General features: G+C 42.8%; 1 protein-coding gene across 3 annotated transcripts in view; it reads left to right on the forward strand.

The window, feature by feature from the left end:
* LOC128685179 (serine/threonine-protein kinase WNK3) overlaps positions 1 to 14,745 on the forward strand; it is a 638,681-nt gene that overhangs the window by 42,872 nt on the left and 581,064 nt on the right. For 2 of the 3 annotated variants that reach the window (XM_070082756.1, XM_070082764.1), the window contains exon 1: positions 3,263 to 4,049. The exons of the other annotated variant lie outside the window; for it this stretch is intronic. In XM_070082756.1, the coding sequence (XP_069938857.1) occupies positions 3,958 to 4,049 (92 nt within the window). In that variant the 5' untranslated portion in view covers positions 3,263 to 3,957. Of the gene's footprint in view, positions 1 to 3,262; positions 4,050 to 14,745 lie in introns of those variants that run through there. 3 annotated transcript variants of the gene reach the window in all.

The following is a 14,745-nucleotide window of genomic DNA, read 5'->3' on the forward strand; positions in this document are numbered from 1 at the left end:
TAACCCAGAAGTGGTATTGTCAGCACGTTTTTATTACGCTTCATATATCTTTAGTTCTTTAACTTGTGTTCTGTTACATCACAGTGTCATGTTTTGTGCGAGACTATCACGTTATAAAACACACGTGATGAACGATATCTAATACAGCCAGTATTCAAAGATGGTTGTGTTGCTACAGCCAGTGTTGTGAGGCAGGTGTTGTACTTTGTGCTTCGACGTGTGTGTTGTCTACCTGGTAATTGTTCTGGGAATTATGTCCGCTGTGACCCGGCGTCAAACGTCGGCTTCCAGGTTGATGGCATGATCCTTCAGGCTCTTCGTGCTAGCCGCACGTAGTCCGACGTCAGCACCACATCCGATTCCCTGCTGACCAGTAATTGTTTCTGAAAATTTATCAACTTCCCTTGGGTATATTGATATATTTCCCTTTTATATGGAAAAGCTTCAGACCCATTATGCTTAGAGTTGTATATGAGTATATTATTCCCAACCCTTCCTCTTATATGGGAACATTTTATACACAATTTCATTGGGCAAGTTCCTAATGAGTTCTTCCTGTGTTTTCCAACTGTAAATTATTTTTCTGGTCTGCGCTACAGGAAGCATTCTGTGAGATATATTGGGCGTTTCCAATTACTTTTGTGCTCGAATTGATAGTGAAAGTTATCTATACGGTCTTCAGATCTACGAGGCTTCTTTGTTGAGCCTAAGGCGGCATATTTGATCTGGTTTTGTGCGCCAGGCGGTATCTTATCTTGCAGTCATTAACCGTAAACCATTTCCCTAAGAGTATAGAAGATAAGTGACAATAATCATGTTTCATGATACGTAACAATGTGTCCAATTGCTACTAATAGTGTTACTGCTGTTGTTGCTGACACCGCTGCTGCTTCTGTTGCTATTGTTGATACCTCTATGTATATTAGTGTAACTATACCGCAGGTGTTCCTACCCAGTAACTGTTGTATAGCTGCACTGCGGGTGTTCCCACCCTGCGACTGATACTGAATAGTGCTCCTCATAATGAAAGAACAAGGAACTCTTGTGTTCCCACCCTCCCTGCCCTTTTCATTCACTGCAACGTGTTGAGGGTACAACCAGGTGCAAAGTGTTGAGGGTACAACCAGGTACAAAGTGTTGAGGGTACAACCAGGTGCAAAGTGTTGAGGGTACAACCAGGTGCAAAGTGTTGAGGGTACAACCAGGTGCAAAGTGTTGAGGGTACAACCAGGTGCAAAGTGTTGAGGGTACAACGAGGTACAAAGTGTTGAGGATACAGCCAGGTACAAAGTGTTAGGGTACAACCAGATACAAAGTGTTGAGGGTACAGCCAGGTACAAAGTGTTGAGGGTACAACCAGGTACAAAGTATTGAGGGTACAGCCAGGTACAAAGTGTTGAAGGTACAACCAGGTACAAAGTGTTGAGGGTAGAGCCAGGTACAAAGTGTTGAGGGTACAGCCAGGTACAAAGTGTTGAGGGTACAACCAGGTACAAAGTGTTGAGGGTACAGCCAGGTACAAAGTGTTGAGGGTGCAACCAGGTACAAAGTGTTGAGGGTACAGCCAGGTACAAAGTGTTGAGGGTACAGCCAGGTACAAAGTGTTGAGGGTACAGCCAGGTACAAAGTGTTGAGGGTACAGCCAGGTACAAAGTGTTGATGGTACAACCAGGTGCAAAGTGTTGAGGGTACAGCCAGGTACAAAGTGTTGAGGGTACAGCCAGGTACAAAGTGTTGAGGGTACAGCCAGGTACAAAGTGTTGAGGGTACAGCCAGGTACAAAGTGTTGAGGGTACAACCAGGTACAAAGTGTTGAGGGTACAACCAGGTACAAAGTGTTGAGGGTACAACCAGGTACAAAGTGTTGAGGGTACAACCAGGTACAAAGTGTTGAGGGTACAACCAGGTACAAAGTGTTGAGGGTACAACCAGGTACAAAGTGTTGAGGGTACAACCAGGTACAAAGTGTTGAGGGTACAACCAGGTACAAAGTGTTGAGGGTACAACCAGGTACAAAGTGTTGAGGGTACAACCAGGTACAAAGTGTTGAGGGTACAACCAGGTACAAAGTGTTGAGGGTACAGCCAGTACTGAAAATTTCCCATGAATGGAGTTCCTATTTAAATTTTTACACGCCAACAAGGCCACCGGAAGTGACCCCAACGTTAACACAGAAATTGTTGAAATTTTTATTTCATTTTTTTTATGCATTTGGGAAAGTAAACTAGCACTCTAATTTATGAATAATACAGGTGACGATGCTCGACTGACACTGATAAGATTTCTCACTCAGTTGTTACTTGATAATTGTCGAGGACGGACCGTAACGTCGTCCAAACTTAACTTTTCTATAAGCAGGTTATTAGTGAAGCTTTAACCTAGCCTCGATAAAAGATCAGAATTTTAAATATACATAACTACATTTCAGCTGTCGTAGTGGGAGCGGAGCAAGATGCGCGAAACCCCAAAATGAATGACCAGTATAGGATTAATAATTGATTAATTCTCAAAATTTAGTCAGAATACTGTGTATCACACCTACTACTGCTCCCTCGAAATTCATGGCAAAATTGTAAGCAGAATGAGTGGCACTTGGCCATAATATACTCTCCATTTGACATGAATATAGTGGCCTTGATTTATAGTAGTGTCTGGCAGGATCACTGTTAACGTGGGTGTGTAGTCACTGTTCCCTGTTGACATGTGTGGGGAGGGAAGCTGGGAGATAATTATATCTGTGCTGAAGAGGAAGATACTTGTATTTACTTGGAGGAGGGAGATAGAGATTATTGGAGTTGTTGTCTCCTGGCCTTGGGGTTGTGGTGAAGGCCGCGGTGACGTCTCGTGCCGGTGTCGACTATCTCCTCTTGCTTGTGTGGGAGTGTGCATGAATGTTTAAACCAGGGGTTCCCAACCTAGGGTGCAGGCACCTCAAGGGGTGCGTGATGGCATATCAGGGGGTGCGACAAAGAGTCCTAATGAAAAGCACAATTCCGTTTATTTTACCAAAAACTTTTCTAATTTCTCAACTTATATTTGCATTTTATGCAAATGTAATATTACTTTTGTAGGTGGTGCAACATTAATCAAACATTTCCTACGGGTACGCGGCATAGGACACGTTGGGAACGGTCAGCTATACTTTGGTAGAAGGCTCGTCTGTTTTTTTCCATTTCGTACTCTCAAACCCTAAATTTTTACATGTCCTTCCACTTCATTATTTTAATTTTGGAGGCAGTTTGTACCAAGACCAGTGATTTATCTTTTATGTTTACAGGAAATGAATATTTAAAAAAGTGATAACTTGTGAAAAATTTTTGAGGTGACAATGAAAATTTCCCGAGCCTGTGTTAAACTTTGTGGAGGAAGGTGAGAAGTGGAGTGAGGGGATCCAGGTGTGTGGAGCCGTGTTAGTGTGAGGCTGTGATCATTTGTATGGTGAAGACTGGAAAGCAATAGCACTGCACCACACCCCACTGCTTACTGGGGGAGGTGGCACTAGTGCTGGGGGGCCTCTACTGGGGTGGTAGTGCTGCTTACACTTGCTTTCACACTCTAGCACTGCCCCAACACAGTTCACTGCCTCCCCCTCCCAGGCATCACCGTACATACCCTGCTATCGTTGCAGTCTTCCGTTCTCACGTGGAACTGTCTGATACTGTTGCGTTCACCTCTTCCACGTTTATTCATCTGATGTAAGTCACCCATTGGTGCGAGTCACCCACTTCCACGGTGCTGGGTTACACACCTAATACCAAACAATTTACTGTGCAGTTGATGTGAGCGTATGGTGGTGTTTTGTTACTTGTGCCTTTTTGAAGTGAAGGATTGGTGGGTGTGTGAGCGGGTGTATTATTACAAGGAAGACAGAGCGGAGATGCGGGTGTGTGTGTGAGAGGAGCCTGGGTGAGGCGCCCCACACACAGGACACACAGAGGAGGACATGCACACGTCGTCATGCCCAGGGTGGTACTGAAGCCGCTCAAGCCATGCCCTGGCTCTCCCTCAAGGTCAGCTTGGGCACCTCATCCCGCCGCCACCATCAAACAGTAAGGAAATGTTCACTCTTCTCTTTTGCTGCACTTTTGCTTCAAATCCCCTCACCCCCACTCCTCACCCCCACCCCTCACCCTATATCCTCTACTCTTTCCCTAGCCTGTCAATCTCTTTCCTCAACCCCCTGCTCATTTTCCCTCCCTTTACCCATTTTTCCTTCCTTTAGTTTCGGTGTGGACTTCGAAATTTCCTGCTATACTCTCCCATGTGCTACTTTTTCCCTCCCATTCACTCTTCTCCCTCCACCCCTCTTCTCACTTCCCTCCCTTCACTCCCCCCCTCATTCCTTTCCCCCAGTGCTGCTGCCGCTATCACCCCCACAACACATGTATGTTGAGTGCTTTAACAATACTACTTAGGTTGCTGGTATACAGGAACCCCCCTTCCTTAAACATTCCAGCCAGAGGCGCCCCCCCCCTCCCATCCTTCCCTACGCCTCTGATAAGTTCAAGTTACTCACAGAACGAAGCAGTGTGGCTCATGCTTCGTACTGCCCAAATTCTAAATATGCGGCAAGAACTTGATATCCTAAGCATCAGAAATTGTCACTGAAAAAATACCCTCATTGGGGTCAGTATGCTCAGGCAAGCCCATCCAAACCCTTGCACAGAAGCCCTCCAAATTTTCCTCAGCACTGGTGAACACTCATCCAGATGAATCAAAAACTTGAACTGACCTCCTCATGAACCAGATACATACATGGTCTATGTCAAGTAAGGCAAGAGCGACACTTTCCCGCTCCATGGAATATTACCCCATTCCAACCCACAATCCCTCCCTTTTTCCCATACAAACTTTTTAAATCACAGTCAAAGCTTCGCCTTGAAGCCAAGCAGGATGCCCTAAGCTGTACTGATGACTTAGTCACACAGCATACACTTCAACAAATTATTTATGCTGTTAATTCTGTTCACCAATCCACTGGTGCAGCTGGTAGTGCTGTTATCTTTAGAGCGATGGCTCTCATAAACAAATTGATGCACGCATCAATAACTGGGAATCTACCCTTCAAATTGAAATGTTGGCCATACTCCTTCCACTCAGATGCGTCCAAGTATCAAAAGTCGACGTTCATTTATAACTGATTCTCAGTCATCCATAAATACTCTCAACTCCTTAATTAAGTATAAACTGTGGCATGCTTGTGTCAGATGCCAGGCACAGGTATGGTAGGACTGTGGACAGTGGAGTCAAAGTGCACCTTCTGTGGATTTCGTCTCGCATTGCTATTCATATGCATGATAGAACTGATGTATTGGCTAAATTATATGCCTGCATAGAGGGAGTAGATTACAATCTTGGGCTGTCAGTTAGCAGTTTGAGAAAAGAAATACGAAAAGAACTTAAAATGAACTTCATTGACTTAAGACTTGGGGAGATTGACATCAGTCAGTCCATCTATTATCATTCTATCATGCAGGAGCAGCCACATGTCTATGGTGCATCCAACAAGATAAGCAGACTCTTGGATGTCACTACCGCCCGGCTCCGGCTGGGTTACCAGTATCTTTGGGACTTTAAACCACACCACCACCAGATGTAGACTAAACGAGTTGTGCCAGATGGACAATTGTCACACCTTGCTTCGTTATTTGCCGGAATTCGATAAAATTAATAAATTCAGAGACAAATCAGAAATGTCCAAGAAATGTAAGTTTTATCCACAAGGTGTATTACAAACCATTCTGGAAAAATACTTCGACTTTGCTTACTGTAAATAACGCAGTACCGCTTTTTTTTTTTTTTGCGTGCGTGTGACCTAATTCTTGTCTGCATAGTTAATTCATTAAGATTGTGACCATATATAAACATGTAAATAGTTCATCACCGCTATAACGTGTTCATGTATGAATACTTTGCGACCCAGTCCCTGGACCCATTATTTGTCTCTGTAATCTTTTGACTACCGCCCAGAGGATGGGTATGGTGTACATAATAAAGATGTTAAATGATGCCATCACTCAGCAGTTTAGGCAGGAGAACCACTACGTTTCCTTGTTTAGTGATTAACGTAAGTTTTATGTATAGGCATAATATGATGTATAGGTACATGTAATTTTATGTGTAGACACGAAGTGTTTTTATAGACAATATTTATGCATAATAAGAGACGATGGGTGTTTCCAGAACGCTCTTGTTTTGTATATGTAGCCAAATTTGGCATAATTTGTTTTAAGAAATTTTCCAGTCTGTTGAAATTCAGTGGAATTTCTGCTAAACTTCCTGCATACATAAAAAAAGTAGCTGTTGTGGTTTTAATCAGCATGCATTCTTATAGCAATAATTATAGATGAGGAAGAGGGAACGAAAACTAGATTGGATTGTGAAGGGCCTGCCTAGTATGGGCCAACAGGCCTGCTGCAGTGTTCCTCGTTTCTTGTGTTATGTTCTTATGTGAGCGGTTGATAATCATTATAGATACCGGCGTTGTCACAGCCTCCCTTCAGCCATCTTCCTGATAGTGAGTTAATTCCTTCAAGATCTACACCATGGAAAATACTTATGGATTAGATCTCCGATCTGTAAAATAAAGCCAGTGAAAATCAGAGGTGCTGTAGGCAGAGTTAGAAGACAGTGACAACATCCCTAATCTAAGACTATTCCGTGTCCTACCAGCAGATATAATAAATATTGCTGGAACAACGGTAAAAGTTTACCTGCAGAATGTGTCTTATCAGTCTGGTTGTAATGCCCTTGCAGGCACTGTGGAATATCTTGACTAGTAAACAATGAAGTCTGGTCTCAGACTGGGCTTCAAGTGTGGAACTCTCGAAATCGGCGAGTATGTCACTGGCATGTGTATGACAGTCTTGTAGATGAATGGTTCAGAGAACCATGTGTCTAATTTATGACAGTCTTAAAACTACGAGGTTCGTGGAGATAGGATTTCCCATCCCTGATTCGGTGCCGAGTTTCTCTTAACGAAATCTTTCCTCTCTAGATATTGATTCCACGAGCTCCCATCTAATAATTTTCTCCAGAACTTTGGAAATTATACACGTTCTTGATACCGTTGTGTAATTCAGTGCGTCTTTAATATGAAGACAGTGTGTGCTTGTTATTATATTTCTGATAGTTCATGGTCTCCTGGATAGCAGGTGCTGCCGAAAAGTATGATAGAAAGACACTTGGTGTAGAGCAGATCATATATTATAAAACGTTTGGCTCTGTGTAAAGCTTTGTCATATCGCTCTTCACAGAGCTAAATGTCTTCAATAATAAATATATTTTTTTACTGTATCAAGTGTCTTTGTATGATGCCCCTTGTTCAGTGATTGAAGATCCTTATTTTTATGAATCCACTTAGATTCTCCTGCCCCTTTCTTGTGTTAATGGTGTGTGTGTGTGTGTGTGTGTGTGTGTGTGTGTGTGTGTGTGTGTGTACTCACCTAGTTGTACTCACCTAGTTGAGGTTGCGGGGGTCGAGTCCGAGCTCCTGGCCCCGCCTCTTCACTGATCGCTACTAGGTCACTCTCCCTGAGCCGTGAGCTTTATCATACCTCTGCTTAAAGCTATGTATGGATCCTGCCTCCACTACATCGCTTCCCAAACTATTCCACTTAATGACTACTCTGTGGCTGAAGAAATACTTCTTAACATCCCTGTGATTCATCTGTGTCTTCAGCTTCCAACTGTGTCCCCTTGTTACTGTGTCCAATCTCTGGAACATCCTGTCTTTGTCCACCTTGTCAATTCCTCTCAGTATTTTGTATGTCGTTATCATGTCCCCCCTATCTCTCCTGTCCTCCAGTGTCGTCAGGTTGATTTCCCTTAACCTCTCCTCGTAGGACATACCTCTTAGCTCTGGGACTAGTCTTGTTGCAAACCTTTGCACTTTCTCTAGTTTCTTCACGTGCTTGGCTAGGTGTGGGTTCCAAACTGGTGCCGCATACTCCAATATGGGCCTAACGTACACGGTGTACAGGGTCCTGAATGTGTGTGTGTGTGTGTGTGTGTGTGTGTGGCGGGAAGGAGGGAGGAAGAGATGGGGAGAGGGAGGGAGAGAGTGGGAGAGGGAGGAGAGAAAAAGAGAGAACATAAGAACATAAAGGTACAATGCAGCAGGCCTACTAGCCCATGCGAGAGAGAGAGGGAGTGATTGATTTTGCCACCGAAGTGGCTAGTTTATTGTGCACCCAGTATCCATCTTGTGGACGGTAGCGCAAGAGCATATGGATACACAATAGGCCTAGGAACTAGGCCCCAAAAGGGTAACAGGTGTACATTTGGATTTATTTCTACAGTTCATTTATCTTTTACAAGCAAATTTAGGAAATTTTCTTAGTATATCTGGTATCTTATTTTCATTAATAAGATATCCTGACATGTCACATAGGTTATTATATTGTCTATCCCTATATTCCTCAATAAGTGGATAATTAAGCACATAGTGTTCAAGACAGTAACCATATGCCTGACCACATAATTTGCATTTAGTTTGATCATCATCTGTGTGTCTCCCAAACTGCCAGAAGTACTTGTAACCAAGCCTAAGCCTGGCCACTACAACATCAGTCAGTTTGTTCACATTGCAAGTTGCTCCATAAACATACTTATCTACGTTCATGTTATCATAGTGGGTTTTAGCTCTACTCAGATTTCTAATTACATTCCTATAACAATTATTTTCATTATTTACTTCTCTCCTAATATCATTCCTAATGCTAGACACAGATATACCAAAGTTATATTCTACATTCTCCTTCAGGGGTACTCTTCTTGGCTAACATATCAACTTTATCATGAAGGAGTAATCCAATGTGTGATGGGATCCATAGTAATTGTACATTAATTCCTTTGTTCCGGATTTTTGAGTATCTGTACCTGGCTTCTCCAATAAGCATATTGTTGGAATCATTATATGAATCAAGAGCCTTCAATGATGACATAGAATCAGTAATGATAGAGTCAAGCTCAGTGTCATAAGTTAGTTATAGCGCCATTAGGATCGCAGTTGTTAATTCTTATGCCTAACTCAACAAATTTATTATCGTTCTTAACTAAGAAGGTGGCAACAAGAGCAGATGCAGCCCTGCCAGAAGACTCCTGTTTAGATCCGTCAGTGTAGATAACTTGTGATAACTTATTGCTACCAGCTCGGCGAGAAATTTTTTCTTGAGCAGTTGCTTTAACGTGTGATTTAAAGAAGGTATTACTAGCAATGAGCTTCTTGGGAGGGACTTGCAGGTATGTGATATTAAATGAACACATCTTCCACGGAGGGGTGAAATGTTCTTATCTACAGTGATACAGTTCATGCAAGTTATAAAACTTAATATGATTGCATTTTTTCACAATCCATTTGGATCTGTGTGTATTTACATCTAGACACTTAGTAAGATTCATAGTGACAGTGTCTGGTTCATTTCTTAACATTCTAATACTGAGTACAGTGTTAACCTCAATAATCCTATCACTGGTACTAGAGAGAGAGGGGAGAAAGGGAGAGATTGATTATCTATTTGATTTTGTTAGGGTGAGTTTTAGCTATTAGTCTCGCCCCATAACCATTTACCAAATTGATGTGAAAATTTTGTCCTATGTAATTTTGAAGCCATGTATTGAGTCTGCTCCGCGGTGTTATGTCTGGTTCGTTCCACTTCTTTACGTATCTTGATGCTGGTCAAGAGCTCGTTATCTAAGGAATTGAATCTGTGCTCCAATTCTTTGAATCGATCCTGAATGCCTTCCATTCCCACAGGTGCTATATGACCCCTACTTGTCTAGCGCTCCCCCGTGAATATTATAATGATAATCCATTTTTTTACCGTTATGTTAAATGTCACTGTGGGTTATTTAGGATTGCCCGAAGGTTACTTGAAGATTCCGGGATTCACCACCCTCGCGGCTTGGTACCATACCAAGACTGCTGGTTGATGACCTACCTGATCAACTAGGCTGTTGGTGTTACACGCAGTCCAACGTAGGCACCACAGCCCGGCTTATCAGGAACAGACTTAAGGAATTTGTCAAGTTCCTGTTTGATAACAGCTAGACGTCTATTGACAATTTCCCTTACGTATGAATAGTGTTGAAGAGTCGAGGTTCCTTTACGATTATTGTGAGTTATCTCTTAGTATACTCAAGGTATACTTGCTTCTCTCTGTGGTATTTTGCATAGTGTGCTGATTCTCTTGCTCTCGTAAGTAGTAATTTAAGTGTGGTGATTTGGGACCAAATATCCCCCATAATATTGCAGATATAAACTATAATGTATTTTTGTAGCCTACCTTCCAAAAACTACAGTTCAAAGAGCTCTAGGCGTTCCCAGTAATTTAGGTGCTTGAATAAATTTATATGGACAGTGAAAGATCTCTATAGATTCTCAAGTGTTGTAATTTCGCCTGTCTTAAAATAGGCTGTTAGTATTTAGCAATATTCCAATCTAGAAAGCACAAATGACTTTAGTGTATCGTCATTGGCTTGGCTTCTCTTATTTTGAAGGTTTTAGTTATCCAGCTCAAGCTCTTGATCAGCTGTGGTGCATATATTTGACTCCGTGCGGCTAGTACTAACTGCCTGGTTGATCATATCAACTAGGAAGCTAGCTCTGGGACCGGGCAGTGCGTCTTCAACTAACACTCAGTAAATCTAACTTATCAGATAGCAACAATGTTGTGAACCTTGAACTTACGATCTTCAAACATTAACGTTCCCCTTCCGCTCTGTTAACTGGTTAGAGTTTGCTTGATACTTCCACTTTTAAACTTCATTTTTTTTCCACAACGGAGTAGCTAAAAATTGTCCTCACTGAACCTCGTTGTTTTCTGTGGCCGACTGGAAGATCTGGTTATTAGTAACTTGGAGAATTGCTGTCCTCAGTGACTGCAACTCTGCAAAGAATATGACTGTATGACTCAAGTCTCTTTCTGTGTCTGATGTAACTTCCTGACGCTTAACTGGCGATAATGCAGAATACATTACGGATGTGGATTACGAAATGCAAGAAATAAACTTGAAATAAATTTACGCCCTCTGTGATTATGATTTATACAAGATGAAAATAAATTGGTCACGCCAGGATCAGGAGCTGGTTTGTAATAGTGTAAATTTGATCAGTTTAGAAATGTTATGTTGAAAGCGCTAAATGATTACACTTGTTCTTTGTTCTCCCAAGGCTAAGAGAATGTTTGGTAAATGTTGTGTTTGCTGGGGGGGATGGGGGAGTCCAGTCTCAGCTCCTGAGACCTCTGGGCGAGCATAGGGTAAGTGTTATCAGAGGCATAGGTTGCGCGCGTGAAGGTGCTTGTGTGTGCGCTGCTCAGGACGCTCAAGAGCAGCCGCTGATTCATTGATTTTCTTGCAGAAATACCTAATAGAACCTGCTTGTCACAATCTTAATTCTAGTTTTTTTTTTTGAACAAGTACAATAATAATAATAATAATAATAATAATAATAATAATAATAATAATAATAATGCGGTTTGGTCAGGCGTGATTGTTTTTGGTGCGATTACTTGCGGGATAATATCTGGGTGTTTAGTGTGGTCGAGACTGGTTGACTAGGGATTGCAAAGTGTGGTTATAATTGACTGGTGACCTGGTTGTGCTTAATTAATTAGTGATTATATGCTATGATTAGTTAATTACTAATAAATCCAGTGCGGAGATGAGGTGTAATAATCGTAATTGGAAAATACTGTCCACACTGAGACACATGTGCAAGACTTGGGTATACCCAAATGTTGCACATGTGTCTAACTCATCAACTTGTCGGTTCTCTGAACTATTTATCTATACTGTTCACACTACACACACTGTGGGGGGAGAGAGCAACGGACAAGTGAAGTAGCAGCAGCAGCAGCAGCAGCAGCAGCACTCACAGCAAGAGGCATTCTTGAGCCTCCCCACTGCTTGGGTCTCGGCCCTAAGCTGGGTTGTGACTCGAAAAGGATCCTGTAGTGCTTGCTGCCTTTGCACCTACTGACATCGTCTGCTGATGTGCAGCTGTCACACCCTTCGAGCCCTGTGTGGGCGGGGTTTGTGGCAGCACAAGATGCCTAACTTCTCCCTTCGAGCCCCTTGGTGGCGGGGAATGGGGCTAGGCCTGTGGACAGCTAGTCCCAGAAGACGAGGAGGTACTTGTACCTCCTCGTCTTCTGGGACTAGCCTGAGACACTCCCTCTACTAGTCTGACTAGTCTGAGACACTCCCTCGACAGGAAGCCAAAGCCGGGTCACCACTTGGAAAAGGCCCGGGCCGGGGGATTATATTGGTGACTCTACAAAGAAGAACACTGTGGAGTATCTTGATTTGTATACCATGAAAGCAGCAGTGTGTATTTCAGTTTTATACACACAAAGTTCATCACTATATTAGGGATGAAAGCATCCTTGATTTGTGGGCAACAGTTGGCATGCAGTCGGCATGCAGTCTTATTGACCCTCGTGGAGTCGATAGGATTTAAACCTAATACATCAACCAAATCAACTTCCCCACACCCGTGAAACAAGATACTTGAACCTTCGTTCCGAAACAGCGGCAAACTTTACCAGTTTCTATAGAATGTGACAGAAATACGATGGCTGTGTAGGTCTGCTGACAGCAACAACAGCGAGGTTGGCCAGGCAGTTTGGCCTCAGTATTGGTAGAACGATCTCGTAACCGGTAATAGGCATGATTGAAGTGAGGATTTTGATTGGCTGCTTGTGGTGTGATTTGTGATTATATATTTGTGATTATATGGGGTGGTTATTATGTGGTGGTGTAGGGACAGTATGGTGAGATCATTGTTTATATGTTGTGAATGGGGACAGTATGGTGTGATTGGTTAGTTGGTTATTGTAAGATGCAGCTCTTATGGTATACTTAATTGCCTTCCCGGTAACGCTTACGTATTTATATATTATTCTTGTAATGTGGAGACACTTTTATGTGTATATGAATATTACAAGTTTCCCTTTCCGCTTCCATAGGAAGTGGACACTTAAAGGCATTTGTGTGAAAGGAAGTTGTACCTGTCATGATGAAGTTGGTAATGTTCCGAAGCACAGTGTGACCTTACTGACGGAGTCACCTGCATATTATAGTGTATAGCTGGGAGCTGTGTGTGGGGGAGGCTGGTTGGTTGGATGGTTAATTATGTTTAAAGAATATCGACTACATGAGGAGTCATTATGGCTGCATGTAATTTGTTTACCACCAGTCAAGAATGTTTTTATTCTTAAAGTAGAGATTAAAGTATACACCGACGTATACCTGTCGGTGTATACATCTTGTGTGGCTGAGAGGTGATATAAGTACCCGACCTGTGCTATTTACAGCCATTATGAAGCAAGGCACACGTGAAGATGTTGGTCGGTCATATCCCTAGCTTGAGTAGTTCATTATTGGTGCCTCTGGCGGGATTGAACCCGCGGTCAGAGAGTCTCATAACTCCAGACCGTCGCGTTAGCCACTGGACCATTACGATTTCGTGAGTCATTGGTGCCTCTCACAGACGTCGTAAAGTGTGCAGAATGAAGGCACAACCATAAATGTTGTCCAGACTCTCCAGCTGCACCACGCAACTTTCAACTCTCATGCCAAATACTATTTTCTTAATAAGGTTACCTAACATTGCAGTGGTCTCTCTTTTATACATTTACCCGTATTATGTACCTTTCTTGTAACTTATCCATTGTTATTGAGGGAGGGAGAGAATACTTCAGAACAGTAACTTGTTCAGTTTTATCTTGAATGTGTTCCTGGTACCTGCTGGGGATGTGAATGTGTGCATTTTGCCAACGGAAGCAGTCTGGTGAGCAGTAGACCCGCTCGAGAAACACAGCGTGAAGGCCATTGGAACCTAGCTCTTCAAGGATGGTGCCGTGATGCCGGTGACAGGATTCCACTCAGTCCAGTAGACAGTAACTACCCCTCCTCTCCCCTTCCTTGGGTCAAGCTTGATTACCTCTCAGTCCCTCGGGAGATGTATAACCCTTACGGAATTAGCAGAGAAAGGTGGTTTTATGATTTGACGTGCTGTTGGAGTGTGAGCAGGGCAACATGAAGGGACTCGGGGCAAACCAGTGAGCATGGTATGATTAAATGAATTTATTGAATATTTTATCTCTGTGGGTCACCCTACCTCGGAGGGAGACGGTTATTATTATTATTATTATTATTATTATTATTATTATTATTATTATTATACAGTAAGATGTTAATTTTTGTTTTAAAGATTATAATATTATGAATGAGCTGCAGCCGTGATGACCCTCTTGCAGTGAATAATCTTTAAACCTCGCTAACTATAAAATATTGCAATGGTGGGCTAGTCTTGCCTCCTCTCCCCTCCTACCTATTCCTTATATGACCTTGACAACTGGCCCCGCCCACCATGCCGCTGGAAACAATGTGACCGGTTCAGAGCAGCTTTGGTAATCATTCCTGGTGTGACCTTGATCTGCTCTCCAGCTGGCCTGCCCACCCATGCCGTTGGAAACAGTGTAGCACGGGGGTCAGAGCAGTTGTGGTAATCATTCCTGGCTGTGACCTTGACCTCTCTCCCACCTGACAGTTGGCCCCGCCCACCCATGCTACTGGTAACAGTGCCAGTGCAGCTGTGGTCGTCATTCCCTGGACCAACCAAGGTGTGTTTCTGGCATCACTGCTCTAAAGCGTATTATAAATAGCGTACAATATCTACAATTTGACGAGTAAGGCACATGTGCAATACTTAAATATATTTATTTTGTCAGTAAAAAT

The sequence above is a fragment of the Cherax quadricarinatus genome, chromosome 8 (genome assembly GCF_038502225.1).
Source record: "Cherax quadricarinatus isolate ZL_2023a chromosome 8, ASM3850222v1, whole genome shotgun sequence".
Taxonomy (NCBI): domain Eukaryota; kingdom Metazoa; phylum Arthropoda; class Malacostraca; order Decapoda; family Parastacidae; genus Cherax; species Cherax quadricarinatus.